This window comes from Pollachius pollachius (assembly GCF_949987615.1).
Source record: "Pollachius pollachius genome assembly, chromosome: 7".
Lineage (NCBI taxonomy): Eukaryota > Metazoa > Chordata > Actinopteri > Gadiformes > Gadidae > Pollachius > Pollachius pollachius.
Genome location: NC_136940.1, coordinates 12019727 through 12036726, shown reverse-complemented (window position 1 = coordinate 12036726; position 17000 = coordinate 12019727). Strand labels below are relative to the sequence as shown.

Genomic DNA, 17000 nt, shown 5'->3' with positions numbered 1-17000 from the left:
GTCGAATTGAGCGTGCATTTACATGGTCATTCAGATTGGAATCAGATTACGCGTTCTGCTCGTGCTCAAGATTTTTCCAGGGGGCCGTTAGCCGGAAGAATAAGGAGACCGGTGAGGAAGCCGGAAAGAGGAAGCCGGTGTCGTACCCCCTATAAGAAGTGTATCATCATTAACATGCATTCAGTACACACTACGCTTCTGTAACGAGAGTAGCGTATTTGTGTGTGCGAGAATGGCAGTGTGTTTGAGTGTCTTCAGCGCACGAGTGGACGAGCGAGGAGAGCGGGTGGTTGCGCACGTCAGTTTAGTGAATGAACGAGTCCGGTTGTGTCTGTGCAAAGTGTACTGTTAAGTCAATGGAACTACGAATAAAGTACCCAGCCTGTAAATAATTGGTGACCGCTTCATCCCGACCTATAAGCAGACCCACTGCCGGTCAAAGTGAAGGGTGTTACCCCCAAAGAGAATATCAGCCCTGGAGGGAACGTCTCGTCCTTCCCGTGCTGCTCGCCACAATATTTACAATGGGGCCAAATGTTAAACACTTGATATTACCTGGCTTTCCTTGGTCAACAAATACTTGCATTCTGAGGGACATTTACATGTGTTCCTCATTGACGTGTTACAAAAGTTGTGCCCCCTCAATGAAGTGGCTCAAAGACGGCTGGCTCATGTCATGGTGAGAGGAAATGCCCTCCCATGGTTTCTCGTCTGGTTTTAAAATGTATACTCTGTAGGCTCCAAGTTAGAGTTTAGATAACTGATCCATACCCTGGTTAAAATCAGACACTACCAGCTTTAGAATTATGACTGTATATGCCACAGACAAATAAAGTGGCATTGTTAACTATTACAAATGCATATTTTACTGTTTAAATTAATATTGCTTTCACAGGGCTCATCTCTTAAACCAAAGTGGTAAGTCATGGTGATTTAAGATCAGGTTAATAAACAAGGCGATGAATGGATTTTAATGAAAGACCTCGCTTCATATAACGAATGTATAATATGTAACTTCATGTAACTAATGTTTAATATGTAAACCTTTCGTACGTAATGCTTGTATTACTATATGAAATGTATCTTGGATATCATGGGCGTGAACGTCCGAGTTTAGAGCATTGTGATTGGCCAAGGACATCTTAGGAGAGGTCACACAATTAGGATATAACGCAGAGCTCCGAGATTGTTCGTGAATTCTTTTGCAAACCAACTCAGGTAATGTTGTTACTCTCTTTGGTGACAATAAAGCCTTGATTATTCAAACCTAGTCCTTCTCGACCTCTTGTAATTTGGTGAGTATTGAGTATTAGACCGTGGGTTTTATCCATGACACCGCCTGAGTTTGTTGTTGCTAGTGACGTAAAGAGGTAAACCGTTGGCTCTATAACCACTAGTTGAAATTGGCACAGCGCCACCTATCGTACCGTGGTATGAAATGCTTCAGCCAATGAATCGATTCTCTCACCGCCATGTATACTCGGACAATTGCAGTTGTCCAATTGAGGAGCATAGTCGAACAATGGCTTTAATCGGATTAAGCTGTGCATGTAAACGTACTGCATCGGTACGTTTACGCTTAATCCGATTAAAGCCATAGTTCTTGGCATCGACTTTGCTCAGTTGTAAACGTTAAGCTTTCTTAACGTTAAACGTTAAGAAAGAAGAAAGAAAGAAGAATGGTGGCTCTGATTGGACATATCGGACCATTTGAGGAAAACACTCAACCATGGAATTCATACAGAAAGGTTTGAATATTTTGTGCTTGCTAACAAGATTGTAGATGATGTTGTGGTGCCCACATTTTTTAGTGTTATGGGATACAAAACATTCAACTTGCTGCGCTGTCTAGTACAACCTGCCAAGCCAGGGGATTTGTCCTATGATGAAACAGTGACAATATTAAGAAATCACTACTCCCCTAAGCCACTGGTGATCGCAGAGAGGTTCAGATTCCACAAAATAAACCAAGAAGAGGGGGAATCAGTTTCACAGTTTGTAGCTCTACTGAAACGATTATCAGAACATTGTGATTTTGGAGTTTCACTCAATGACGCCTTACGTGACAGATTGGTGTGTGGTCTATGAAGTGAGGCTATCCAAGAAAGACCTGTTGTCGGAGGCTAAGCTGACGCTGGATAGGGCTATAGAGATAAGTACATCAATGGAGATGGCTGCCCGAGAAGCACAGCAGCTGGGGGCGTCCTCCCATGTGCATAGGTTGTCTTTTGAGTCTAAGAACATGACTGCAACAGGCAAGCCCTGCTACCGCTGTGGGAAAACAGCACACCAGACAACAGAGTGTTGGTGTAAAGACTTAGATTGCCAAAACTTTGGTAAGAAAGGCCATATTGAACGTGCCTGTATAATGAAAAAGACCCAGACACACAGACAGAACACAGAGACAAAGAGAAGTGGGTTCCAAAGAAACAAGAAAAAACAAGTGAATAAGATGGAGCATGAACAGGATGAGCAGAGTTACTCAGATTCTGATGATGAAGATACAGTGCATGTTTTAGCTGTTACAGACAGCAATGATGGATACTGGGTCACACCACTGTTGGAAAACAAAACAGTACGGATGCAAGTGGACACTGATACCCGGGTTTCTATGGTATCGGATGCTGTTTACAAGGAGAAGCTACAGCGCCTTACTATTAGGGAGACAAAGTTGAAACTAAGGACCTACACTGGTGAGCCTGTCCCCATGTTAGGAGTTGTGGATGTAACAGTGGGACATAGCGCACAGAAAAAGACTCTTCTATCATTCAAGGAAACCGTCCAGCGCTACTAGGCGCAGGTGTTTGGAAAAGCTCAGACTTATCTGGCAAGAAGTGTTTCAGGTCAATGATGGAGACACAAGTCACTTAAAAGAGATCTTGGAAAAACACTGCAAAGTTTTTGATGAAGAACTCGGCAGCATGAAAGACATTACGGTTAAGCTCACAGTTAAACCAGGGACCACACCAAGGTGTCTCAAAGCTAGACCTGTCCCATATGCCATCAAACCAAAAGTAGAAAAATAACTAGACAGATTAGTCAAAAGTGGGGTCATGGAACCAGTGAGCGCAAGTGAATGGGCTACACCAATTGTTCCAGTTATAGCTTGAAGGAATATGGTCTGAGGGTCAGGAAAACAAGTGTGAGTTTTTCCAACCTTCCGTCGAGTACCTGGGGCATGTAATCGATAGCACAGGACTTCACAATGCACCATCAAAGGTGAAGGCTATTGTGGAGGCTCCATCCCCAAAGAATGTGAGCCAGTTGAGATCATTTCTTGGCCTGCTGACATACTATGCAAAGTTTGTGCCTAACCTTTCAAATAGACTGAAGCCATTACATATGCTCCTAAACAAAACCAAGACATGGAAGTGGACAGACAAATGTGAGGCAGCTTTCAACGATGTGAAAACAACCCTCTCTCAATCAGAGGCCCTCACTCACTTTGACCCCACATTACCACTTCAACTAGCATGTGATGCCTCACCCCATGGTGTTGGTGCAGTGGTGTCACACATCATGCCATCAGGAGAAGAGAGACAGATTGCCTTTGCATCAAGGACACTGAGCATGCAGCATCCAATTATGCACAGATGGAGCGGGAAGCATTATCTATAATGTTTGGAGTGAACAAATTCCATCAGTATCTTTTTGGGAGAAAATTTACTCTACTAACGGACCACAGGCCTCTCACCTCTATATTTGGTCCTCACACTTGCCTCCCGTCACTGGCAGCTAGCCGTAAACAGCAATGGGCCCTACTACTGTCGGCTCACCAGTATGGAATTCGGACCTGCACGGCAATGCTGAAGGACTCTCGAGGCTTCCGCTACCGGTCGCGCATGCTGAGCCAAGGCAAGCGGAGATGTACTTCAAAGATGTGACTGCTGCTCCAGTAACCTCAGCTCATGTGAAGAAACACACGCACACTGACCCGGTCATGTCTGAGGTTCTGGATATGGTCACTTGTGGGAGGGGAGGAGAGATGTCACCAAGGTTAAAGCCTTACCTGGTGAGGAAAAACGGGCTGTCAGTCCAGTCTGGATGCCTGTTGTGGGGCTATCGGGTCATCATTCCGCCGCCATTGAGAGAGAAAGTGCTCGACGAGCTCCATTCAGGACACTGTGGTGTGGTGCGACTGAAAGAAATTGCACGCAGTTATTTCTGGTGGCCAGGCCTGGATGCAACTATAGAGGAAAAAGAAAAGTCATGCTGTGCTTTCCAGAAAGTGAGAAACCTCCCGCAGCTGGATCCCTTACATCCATGGGACTGGCCTGAAGAACCATGGCAAAGAGTCCACATAGACTTTGCGGGACCACTAGAGAATCACATGTTTTTAGTGGTAGTCGACGCTCACAACAAATGGCCTGAGGTGGCTGTCAGGAAGAGCACCTCCTCATAGAACCAACGAAGAGCTAAGGTCTATCTTCAGTCGCTTTGGACTACCACAACAGCTCGTAAGTGATAATGGCCCTCAGCTAGTGTCTGAAGAGTTCAGGATATTTATGGAAGAGAATGGTATTCAACATATCAAGTCTGTGCCTTATCACCCTGCTACAAACGGGCTTTGTACAGACAATGAAGCAGGCTCTAAGGTCCTCTCAAATTACCCAGTCCCTCAACCGGCGCCTCAGTGCGTTCCTGTTGTCATACCAGAACACACCTCAAGCTAAGACAAAAGTGTCCCCTGCCTCAGCTATGTTCAAGAGACAACTCCGCACCCGACTCGACCTACTGAGACCTCAAAAGACAAAAGAGGTTGTACACCTTAGAGCTCAAGTGGAGTGACGAGGCAAAGCAAAGCTTCAGTTTTACACCCGGAGACAGGGTTCTCGCCCGGAACTACACCAAAGGTGTGAAGTGGATACCGGTGACAGTTGTTGCACACAGGCCCTGTGTCATATACGGTGGAAACAACTTGTTTGGAAAAGACACCTCGATCAACTGCTCCACACTACTGGTCGCCTTGACGACTCACCTGAGCCCATTGTTCCGAAGCTGGAGGCCTGCCCTGAACCGTTTCCATCAACCGAAGAACCCCTGCAACAACCTTCAGAGATGAACACTGTTCTAGACAGATCTACTCTAGTGCTGACCCCAGACAATCTGTCCCCAAAACCTGGGCCCATGGCGTCCTCACCTCAAGAAAATGTGATAGACTTACCTACAGGTCATACTTACCCCAAAAGAAACAGACGACCTCCTGATAGACGGTCATTGTAGTTTAGAGACTAACCCTCAACATTGGGGCAGAATAATCCTCAGGGTTCAGTCTGGGAATTGAGATTGTCTACCCTCTTTCCCTAGTTCAGGCTTTGGTTCCATAATAATAATAATAATAATAATAATAATAATAATAATAATAATAATAATAATAATAATAATAATATATTATAATAATTTGTTACACGAACATTGCTGAACATGAGCGTTTTACACAATATAAAAGAATCAACCATCAGATCACATTCTTTTTACTCAATGCGTTTACATGACACTCAAGAAAGTCGAATTATTGGCTTAGTCCGACTATGATTGGATTATTAAAATGCATGTATACTCCTTAGTCGGACTAAAGTCGAATCGAATCGAGTTACTCATAGTCGAATTAAGACCCCTAGATTATTCGATTGCTAGTCGAATTGAGCGTGCATTTACATGGTCATTCAGATTGGAATCAGATTACGCGTTCTGCTCGTGCTCAAGATTTTTCCAGGGGGCCGTTAGCCGGAAGAATAAGGAGACCGGTGAGGAAGCCGGAAAGAGGAAGCCGGTGTCGTACCCCCTATAAGAAGTGTATCATCATTAACATGCATTCAGTACACACTACGCTTCTGTAACGAGAGTAGCGTATTTGTGTGTGCGAGAATGGCAGTGTGTTTGAGTGTCTTCAGCGCACGAGTGGACGAGCGAGGAGAGCGGGTGGTTGCGCACGTCAGTTTAGTGAATGAACGAGTCCGGTTGTGTCTGTGCAAAGTGTACTGTTAAGTCAATGGAACTACGAATAAAGTACCCAGCCTGTAAATAATTGGTGACCGCTTCATCCCGACCTATAAGCAGACCCACTGCCGGTCAAAGTGAAGGGTGTTACCCCCAAAGAGAATATCAGCCCTGGAGGGAACGTCTCGTCCTTCCCGTGCTGCTCGCCACAATATTTACAATGGGGCCAAATGTTAAACACTTGATATTACCTGGCTTTCCTTGGTCAACAAATACTTGCATTCTGAGGGACATTTACATGTGTTCCTCATTGACGTGTTACAAAAGTTGTGCCCCCTCAATGAAGTGGCTCAAAGACGGCTGGCTCATGTCATGGTGAGAGGAAATGCCCTCCCATGGTTTCTCGTCTGGTTTTAAAATGTATACTCTGTAGGCTCCAAGTTAGAGTTTAGATAACTGATCCATACCCTGGTTAAAATCAGACACTACCAGCTTTAGAATTATGACTGTATATGCCACAGACAAATAAAGTGGCATTGTTAACTATTACAAATGCATATTTTACTGTTTAAATTAATATTGCTTTCACAGGGCTCATCTCTTAAACCAAAGTGGTAAGTCATGGTGATTTAAGATCAGGTTAATAAACAAGGCGATGAATGGATTTTAATGAAAGACCTCGCTTCATATAACGAATGTATAATATGTAACTTCATGTAACTAATGTTTAATATGTAAACCTTTCGTACGTAATGCTTGTATTACTATATGAAATGTATCTTGGATATCATGGGCGTGAACGTCCGAGTTTAGAGCATTGTGATTGGCCAAGGACATCTTAGGAGAGGTCACACAATTAGGATATAACGCAGAGCTCCGAGATTGTTCGTGAATTCTTTTGCAAACCAACTCAGGTAATGTTGTTACTCTCTTTGGTGACAATAAAGCCTTGATTATTCAAACCTAGTCCTTCTCGACCTCTTGTAATTTGGTGAGTATTGAGTATTAGACCGTGGGTTTTATCCATGACACCGCCTGAGTTTGTTGTTGCTAGTGACGTAAAGAGGTAAACCGTTGGCTCTATAACCACTAGTTGAAATTGGCACAGCGCCACCTATCGTACCGTGGTATGAAATGCTTCAGCCAATGAATCGATTCTCTCACCGCCATGTATACTCGGACAATTGCAGTTGTCCAATTGAGGAGCATAGTCGAACAATGGCTTTAATCGGATTAAGCTGTGCATGTAAACGTACTGCATCGGTACGTTTACGCTTAATCCGATTAAAGCCATAGTTCTTGGCATCGACTTTGCTCAGTTGTAAACGTTGTGTACTTTTAAACCAGCTCTAGATAAGGGCAGGTGTTGGTTTCCATACAGTGGCAATACTGTAAGTGCTTCTCATAAATAGAAGCAAAAGGAAAGTAGGTGATAGGCATCAAGGAAATAAAGGCATGCAAACTTGAAACTGATCCTACTAAGTTCTGTTAAGTTCTAACTGGTTTTTATCTGATAAAAAACCCTGTTGTGAAGAACTTTTAGATTCCCAACGCAGTGCACATGAACGGTCATGGTCACCTCAACACACTACTACAGCTTGTGTGTTGACAGAATATACACAACATTTATATATTTATAATGTGTTTATTTATTTATATAATCGTAGTCTTATATAAGGCAACTGCATACATGATTAGCTTTGGTAGCCCAAGTGAGAATCAAACCCCTACACTGGCAGTGGTAATGCCTTGCTTTACCAGTGGGAATCAAACCCCTAACCCTGACAGTGGTTCTACCAGTTGAGCTGAGCAGAACCCCTTCATTGCATAAGATATATATGTTCCACAATTTGAGCTGAGCAGGACCCCTTCAAAGTCCATGTTCTTGCAAAACAGCAATGTGTTGATAAGGTAATAAAGAGTGTTTTCAGGTTAAACACTGTAATGTCTTTGAGACGATGGATCCCCGGTCTCAGTCCAGTATCCTGTGTGAGGAAGTGAGTGTGTACTGTTTCCTTTCACCCTCCCCGCCTACGCTGATCCTCTCCCTGTTATTGTGCCAAAAGTTGGAGCCCCAATTAGGCCCCTTGCCCATAGCAGGAAGAAGCAGCACCACTTACAGTTCCTCGTCATATATTGGTAATTTACATTCAATAATACATTATTGAATGAAATATTATAAGTTATCTTTTATCAACTTATCTCTTGTCATTGTTTATCAAGTGCTGTGTGCGTGTATGTTTTTCTGTCTGTCTGTCTGTCTGTCTGTCTGTCTGTCTGTCTGTCTGTCTGTCTGTCTACATTTCTGGTGACACCAGAGGTGTTCTCATTTACGTTGTATCAATGGTTTGCAGTGATAGGGCAGGATAAAGTGGACCAGGAATCCTAGGCATCCAAATGTGTATCACACAGACCACTGTGACTTTGTTTTTGATGGATGTCTGAGCTCTTATACACTGGGTGGTCAACTTTCAAAATTGAAAAACCGGTGCGCGACATATCCACCTGTTTCTGTTTCATCACATTTGTATTATCATTTATGGTTTGTATTATATATATATATATTTTTTTTTTTAAATAAATCTTTTTATTGAAAAACCAAGAGTAGATACAATGACTTATCAGCAAGGTTACAAAACATTTTTCTTTTTTCTTTTTTTTTGTACACACAAAACACCCCCCACCCAACCATCCCCCCATCCCGACTGGACCAAAATAATAATAAAAAAATATCCTCCTAATAAACAAAAAGAAAAGGCTTAGTTACGATGTCTTTAAATAGAAATACTTAAATACAATTAAAACACTAATAAATAAGTAGGGTTTCAATGAGGTACAACATGACTTCAGAGCTCTGTATGACCGGCCAAGGGTGCGTTACTGTGTGCCCAAGCCGCAGGACTCTATCGACTCCGGAATTCTTCTAATTTAGTCCTCCAATGTGTTGGGAAGTTCTTGAAGATTACTGAAGTATGACAAAAGAGGTTCCCAAACTGACTGATCTGTCTGAGCATTTTATTGCAAATTGAATCTTCTCCAAATGCAAAAATAACACTACATCTTTCAGCCATTGTGCTGCAGTAGGTGGCATATTCGATTACCAATGAAGTAAAAGTTTGCTGGCCTTTGTGCTAGCAAAGAAACAAATACTATAAAGTTGAGTTGCTTCTTGGTAATGCTTGTTTCCTCATTTGGTACACCAAACAATGCTATCATTGCACAAGGTTGTAAAATAACACCAAGGACATTAGACAGTACATCAAATATGTCAGACCAGTAGCCTACCCTGTTAGCAAATGGCAAGACCAAAACATGTGTGTCAAATCGGCCACATTAACATGACATCTGATACAACTGCCATCAACATTTGGATAAAAGGAAGCAATTTTCGCTCTACTCCAATGCAAGCGATGTACCACCTTAAACTGAATAACACTCAGTCTTAGGTAGGCCTACTATTATTCACTCTTTTCAAAGCTTCAGTCCAAATATCTTCTGAGATTTCAATTCCAAGTTCTTTCTCCCATTTAATTTTTATCCTGTCCAGCTTGGCATTGTCCATTGACATGATCATTGTGTAAGAGTGTGCAGTAAAACCCCGCAGCCAGGATGGAACTTTCAAAATTGAATCAGCGAGTGACTTACTAGGAAGGATAGAAAACTGCCGGCTATGGCTCCTAGAAAATTGACGGGTTTGAAAGTAGCGAAATAGGTCCTTTTGTTGGAGGTCATATTTGGAACGTAAATCATTGAAACTAGCAAAGGTTTAATCTACATATCACTGAACCTGCCATGCCTTTTTCCTTTTCCTTTTCTATGCCATGCTACAAAGGTGTGATCCAATTTGTCTGGGAAGAAGTTGTGATATATATATTTTATATTCCAATAAAGCCTGCCTCTACTAAAACCACTAACATTTAATATTCTGTCTATGCTGTGTTCTAGCTTTATTTAATCTGAGCCAGTAAAATTCACGTTTACTCTTTCACTTGCACAACATCCCATAGGTGTTATCTTTTTTTTCTAACAACATGTTAAAGATCCCATGGTTAGGTCAGAATAAGTTTGTGACCTGTGGTAAGTTTGAAATCTATGCAGTATGTCTGCTGTATGCAATAGCCAATGAAAGGAAAAAGGCAGAAAAAATGAGCCAATCTGGATAAGGTGACACTGCTACGTAGCGTTGTCAAATTATTATTCATGGACCTGCCCACTTGGTTGGTTCGTAACCACCCACATAAATTCTGAAGGAGTCGAGATTGACCTAGTGCTGCTTAATAACAGGCTAGTTACAGAATTTTGAATGCAATGGCAGAACGACATCGAACCTGTGTGTCATGCCAAAGCAAAACGTCCACATTGCATCTCCTGCCAATGACAGACGAATTATGGGAGAAATGGTTGCAATTTATTTTTTGGAGAAATACCAAAAAAATATGGAACCAGATTAGTGTTGTGTTCGGCACATTTCAGAGACAATGACTTAGTTTTGTCTCTGGTATTTCCACAACGAGACTCTTAGTGGGGGTTATCTCAGCCATGCAGGAGAAGGAATTGGGGGGAAAGGAACTTTGGCTTTGACTCCCTGAAGTACATGAACCACGACATGGAGGAGAAAAGGATTGTTGCCCGCGAATGTCTCCCGCTTGGGCCCCGCTTCCCACTGCCCGCTGCCGAGGAACCACCGCCTAGGCGCTGCCTGCTGCAGGAGGCGGTGGTGCCTAAGCGCTGACCGCTGCCGAGGCGGCTAGGCTCCGGCAGGGCAACAATCCCTTTCTTCTCCATGTCGTGGTTCAGTCTACTTCAGATTGATGTGGATGTGGAAGAACCAGAGACGAGAACCCGACGCAGTCGTTTGAGATTCATACCATCTGGAGGCACACACAGCTTTTGGCCGTGATAATATTTATTATATTATATAGATATCTATGTATTATATGATATCATTTAGATATAGAGCTCCTGGACTGTAACACAAGTGTTGTACACTTCTTTGTTATTTGTATAACCGTTCTGCTGTTGATGTTATGGCGCATAACACGTCAGACTCTCGTCTCTGGTATTTCCACAACGAGACTCGTAGTGGGGGTTAACTGAGCCATGGGGGAGAAGGAATTGGGGGAAAGGAACTTTGGCTTTGACTCCCTGAAGTACATGAACCACGACATGGAGGAGAAAGGGATTGTTGGCCGCGAATGACTCCCGCTTGAGCCCCGCTTCCCGCTGCCCGCTGCCGAGGGACCACCGCCTCTTCGCTGCCTGCTGCAGGAGGTGGTGGTGCCTAAGCGCTGACCTCTGCCGAGGCGGTGATCCCTCGGCAGCGATCCCTCGGCAGCGAGGCTCCGGCGGGAGACAACTGCGGTCACCAATCGCGGGCAACAATCCCTTTCTCCTCCATGTCGTGGTTCAGTCTACTTCAGATTGATGTGGACGTGGAAGAACCAGAGACTTCGAAGAACCCGACGCAGTCGTTTGAGATTCATAATATCGTCTGGAGGCTCACACAGCTTTTGGCCGTGATAATATATTATATGATATATATATCTATGTATAATATGATATTATTTAGATATAGAGCTTCAGGACTCCCGCCAGAGCATGCGGAGTGTTCCAGAATATTTACAGAACACGGCCAAAGGCTGTGTGCGCCTCGCCATTGCGATACATCCACTGTAAACAGAGCGCATGGTACCGTGGCCGCAAGATGCTCTGGGCCACACCCCCACCCTCCTCCTTGACCCGCCTCCCTCCTCCTCATTTGCATTAAGGCTACAGACACCGAAACGGTGAAATTGGGGAAAGCTCAATGTGCGACTGGCTCGTAGTGCCTGTAATTCTGCGCCAGGGCTGGATTTCGGGAACGTCTTCAAATACTGTGTTTGGAGCCCACTAATATCTATATTAAAGCATCCATAAAGTAGCATGCCATGCGACCTTTAAAGCCCTTGTAGTTGTGGAGATATACTCTATTCACCTTGGGAAGGTTGTTTTCGGCAAATTATTATTTCTTCATATAATGTTTTTTACTGTTATCTCTAAAATAACCTTGCGTATTTCACTTGAGTATATTTGTATAGCAATTTAATAACGGAAATTACAATTTAGATTATGTCAATGTAATTAACCCTCAAACATTTAATCATTTTTTACCGATTGGCCTTAAATTACTCAGCGGTCCAAGAAGGCAGTTTGCAGTCGTGACGCTCCTCCCTTTGAGGTTCCGCGTATTCTCCGCCCTGCGTTTCCACCGCGCTGCGCGTGCCTCCCTTTAATCAGCAGCACCTCGAGTTCCATGGGGACTGGAGTGGAAAGTCAGACCGGTGTCATCGCTGTTAAACTTGCGAAACGTTATCTCAATGATGCACCCATGATTTCTCGATTAGGTTTACATTCATGGACTTTTAACTAAAGGCAATTTTGCGTCACCGATTTGCTACTTACAAATGATGTACGCGTAAAGATCCCATAGCCGTGAAGTTATTGATTGGTACGGTGTTATTTCTTTTTTCGGATGATGGCTCAGACGCTCTCCATTATCTCATTCCTTGGCATTATTTTGGAGATTACCGTTGCCATTGGTAAGTGATTCAAACAGATTGTATGAAATTACAGTCAAAACAATGAAGATAGAAAACGTATGTTAATAGACTTTTGAATTTAGATGTAATTGACCTAGCAGTATGCTATAATATATAGGCTATTGTCTGTAATGATAGTATGTGAAATGCATGTATATTTTCTGGCTATATTCACATATAGCCCTTTTAATGTTAACAGTACATTAGTCATTGTTTTTTTAATTTAGAAGGCTTAATAAACCTTAATAATCTAAAGTAAATGATTGCGAAAACACGATGCATTATTGTGTGTTGGAGTTAATGAAGTTATAACCATTAATAAAACAGGATGAGGTCGGTCACTCACTTGAAAAAGCATTGTCCATTGTTTTGTCAATCAACAGTTATGATGTAATATTGGACTTATAGAAATAAATTAAGTATATAGTCTCACAATGGTTACATTTCTGTATTCACTAAGAAATATCCATCAAGGGTTCACAATTTAGGCAATGGTACAAATTAATATTATTGACTTGATTGATCAACATGGCAATAACTATGTTCCAAAGATGGAATATCCTCTGAAGCTTTCCATGGGGAAAGGGTGGAGTGGGAGGGTTCTGGGCTTGTATCCTCTGGAACAGGAACCCCACCTATTCTCCATAGTGCTGGACTATTCAGCAGCTTGACCCTTCCCATCTCACACGGCTTCCTGTTTTGACACAGCTCCGCCATTTGCTGCGGCAGTGGAACAAAAAAAATGGACCACCATTTAAATAACACCCAGCCCAGAGCAGCATTTCTTTTCCGAACCATATCCTCCCATCTTTGGATCATGCCGTGATAGACCTTGAATTGTCTTTTTGATGCACACGTAGGGAGATTGTTACATTACAGTGAAATGCCATCAGTCAGCACTGCGTGCCTGTTTGAAAAACAAAAGCTCATTAGATCTTTGGACCAGAAAAAAACAATAAATTGATTGGCTTGTGGATGAGCTTTTTTTATTTCTGGGAAACTTTGTAGTTTGTTTGTGTGATAAATAGCAGCAGCAGTGATAAAGGGAAGGTCAAAGGGCTTTGTATTTCCATGGGAATGTTGAATGAATAACAGGAGTTCGATCATTATGTTAATTCTGCTACATTCTAATCGATTCTTTCAGCTTTAGAACTGCGCTTCATGCCCGAGCCCCCAATACTGAGCACCACTGGGATCCAAAAGATTAACAAATCTGACCATCTGGAGCTCACCTGCAGGTATAGGTCAAAATATTTTTGAAAACATCTAATTGCAATACTTTACTACAATTCCATCATCAATCATCCATTATCGATCATCCATGACTTAATGTGTGTATGTGTGTGTGTGTGTGTGTGTGTGTGTGTGTGTGTGTGTGTGTGTGCCTTGGTAAATGCGTGCCTGCATGTTTATTTATAATGCCCCACACATTATAAATAAACAATTTGGCCACGTTGCCAATTAAGTAGCAAGCATACTCAATTATGCCCTCAAATCATAGCTAAGCTTCAAGGTCCTTCGAGTATCTTCAAGGTCCTTGAAGAATAACTTTTAATTTATATTTTTTCTATATAATAAAGACCTTTGTGATAAATTTCGCTGAAGGAACTGAGTATCAAAAATACGAACTGATTTGAAATAAACCACTAACATACATTTTACAAATACAAACTTGTTTTTGTAGCAGACAGTATTTGTAATAATAGGAAACACTTTAACCCAAAGGCTTGCTAAATAAATTCTGCTAGTGCTGTGAATCGTGTGCTGTGAAACAGTGAGGTGGAATGTTCAGAAAATACTGTTCCTGAGACTCATTACTTTTGCATTGGCTTTCATTCCATTAAGGTCAAGGAACAGCCTACTTCAAATGTACATTCAAGTTCCTTGCAATAGGTCAGATTCAGAGCATATATTATGCCCATCAGCAAAGCACAGCACATTGGGATATTCCAACCAAGAATTTGGTTCCTTGACCAAGGTGTTTGCCATCTTGTTGTCAGAAACTCGGGTAGACCGGTCAGCGCTGATTGCAATCTTCATCACTTGCCTTCAAGGCCTGCATTAATCTCCTCTGTTTCCTTGTAAAGCAAAATAAAATAAATAATGAATTGGTTGGTTACTGAAGACTTAAGTGAATTCAGTTAGGCCATTTTTTATTTATTTTTTATTTTTAATACACAGACATACTAAATAGGTTTCAGCAATAAGAATGAGATAACATATGATCATTATATTAATGTAACATACACGCAAAAATAGTAAGATTGCATTATTTTTCTTTTATCGCACAACTTAAAAAGCATGTTCTATGACTACTAAAATCGAAACAGAAAAAAGTATTTTTTTAATAAACTCCCGGTACGCTTACTAAACTGTTGATGCTTCGTTTTATGTGCAGGGACCCTAAGTCATGTCAACTCGCTCCACTAAACTTGCGCCCTGAGAGGCGTGTCGGCGAAAAGCAGAGGCGTTTTCCGGTGCAAATGATACATGGTGCTATCTTACAGATCGATAAAGCAGTTGCGCAACTGACCGAAAAATACAGACCGAAGTGCGCTAGCGGATAGCGCAGTTGATGTTGCTATTTTGACGTACCATGGCATGTCGGAACTGCAACATAAGCTTACACACCAGTAGACTATACCAATGGCGGAGCCAAAGGGGTTGCCGGGGTGGCACTGGACACCCCTGAAATCTGACTGGCCACCCCGGGTGCCACCCTAAAATTTCATTCACTACCGGCGGCACCTTTTTCAAATCGGCGAGGAAGAGAGAATATTTCCCACAGCTCACGAGTCATGCGAGAGACTGCGGCGATTGGCGAAAGCACCATATTGAAGTAAGTTTTAAGGTTTAGCATGGGGTTTGGGATTCCTGAACAACTTTTACGAAAGTTGAGTCGCTGTGTAGATGCATATGAGCAAATTGGCTCCATTACAGACAGCTAATCAGATAAGAGAGACCGGCTCCCAATTTAAGTCGTAAGTTACAGTGTTTAGCGTGTTTAGCTAATGTGGGGTAACTAGTACAGATGTCAGTGGAGGACAATTCCGGTATTTTGAATATTAAGCCCCCTTTCTGGTTTGTCTAGGATGAAATAGAGTGGTTGACAGACACCGACATTTTTACTATTGGTCCTATCTCGGGTATTTGGGTAATTTCGAATTGCTCCTGCCTGCTTCACAATGGCTGGCTAATGGCATTCACAAACCTGTCCTTAAAACAACCCTAAACGTTTGTTTTCAGAAATGTGCAACTCACCGAGTGGTTAGTGGTGTTTGGTGATGTTCCAAATCAAGTATCGTAGCGAAATACAGTTTCTGTCGTGTTTTATTTGGCATTTTGTAAATCCATTGATTTCGGTTGGAAGACTCATTGCTCTGTGACCGGAAACGAAAAGGGGGGCTGGTTGTAGTGTTTTCGCTTGGTTCTCTGTCTCAAAAAATAGGGCTAGAATGAAGCGAAAAGACTACAACCAGCCTCCCTTACCGTTTCCGGAAAACTAGAAAGGGGGCTCAATGTTCAAAATACCGCGATTGTCCTCAGATAGATTTTCGTACTTGAACTCAAAACAATTATTTTTTAACATTACTCAAAAGACTACCACAATTTGCAGATCTGTTTGCTATAGTAAAGTTGTAAGAAATTATAGCTACTTACTGCAGATTAGGGCTAACCATGATGAGTAACTTAGGTTTGAGGTTGATTTTAAGGTACAGTTATGATAATGGAGATTTGTAATTAAGATTGAGATTGGACTAAAATGTCAGTAACAGGGGGCTTAGATGTAACCATAGACTTCTTATTTTTACATAGGGTCAATTAAACAATCATGAAAATGAAGGGAAAGATATCAGACTTATTTTTAAAGAAGAATAAACAGGCAGCTCAGGTGCAAACAGACCCCAGCCCTTGCATCACCACCGGACCCCAGAGCAGCTCCCTACCTGAGGCTTGTCAGAGTCAGTGTGGTCAGACTTCACAAGGACCCAGTCTACAACCACCAGTTCAGAGTATCTACCAGGCAGTCAGTCACATGCCCAGTTCAGAATTTAAGTTTAGCTTCAGCTATTTACAATAGATGATTTTGTCAGATTAAGCCTCACTTTAAAATGTTGGTTGTTGATTCATGTGTGTTCTTGTTTTGATGGCTGTGGCATTTTTATTGTGATTATACACTAATGGTTCTTGTGTTGTCTTAATTTAATAGATTCATCAAAGGATGACACAGATACATCTGGCTCTGAGCAAGACATTGAGCCAGAGCTGCCAGGAGATGTCATCAAGCCCCTCCCAACTGCCTCAAGCACCAGATACGCTGTTCCAAAAGGACCTAATGGTAGCCCTATATTTTAAATTTACACAATTATTTAGCAGCTGTCAGTATCTAAGCTTGTGGATCCCTTAATTATACATTCCCATAGAGATATGACACATTATTTACCGTGTTTCCCAGACACTTCAAGATTCAGAGAAGAGGGT

At 42.2% G+C, this 17000-nt stretch overlaps 1 protein-coding gene across 2 annotated transcripts in view; it reads left to right on the top strand.

Annotated features, from left to right (window-relative positions):
• The first annotated feature begins 12229 nt into the window (after positions 1-12229).
• Positions 12230-17000, top strand: part of kdr (kinase insert domain receptor (a type III receptor tyrosine kinase)) — a 45751-nt gene continuing 40980 nt past the window's right edge. For both annotated transcript variants that reach the window (XM_079740132.1, XM_079740133.1), the window contains exons 1-2: positions 12230-12518; positions 13663-13756. In XM_079740132.1, the coding sequence (XP_079596258.1) occupies positions 12452-12518; positions 13663-13756 (161 nt within the window). In that variant the 5' untranslated portion in view covers positions 12230-12451. The remainder of the gene's footprint in view (positions 12519-13662; positions 13757-17000) is intronic.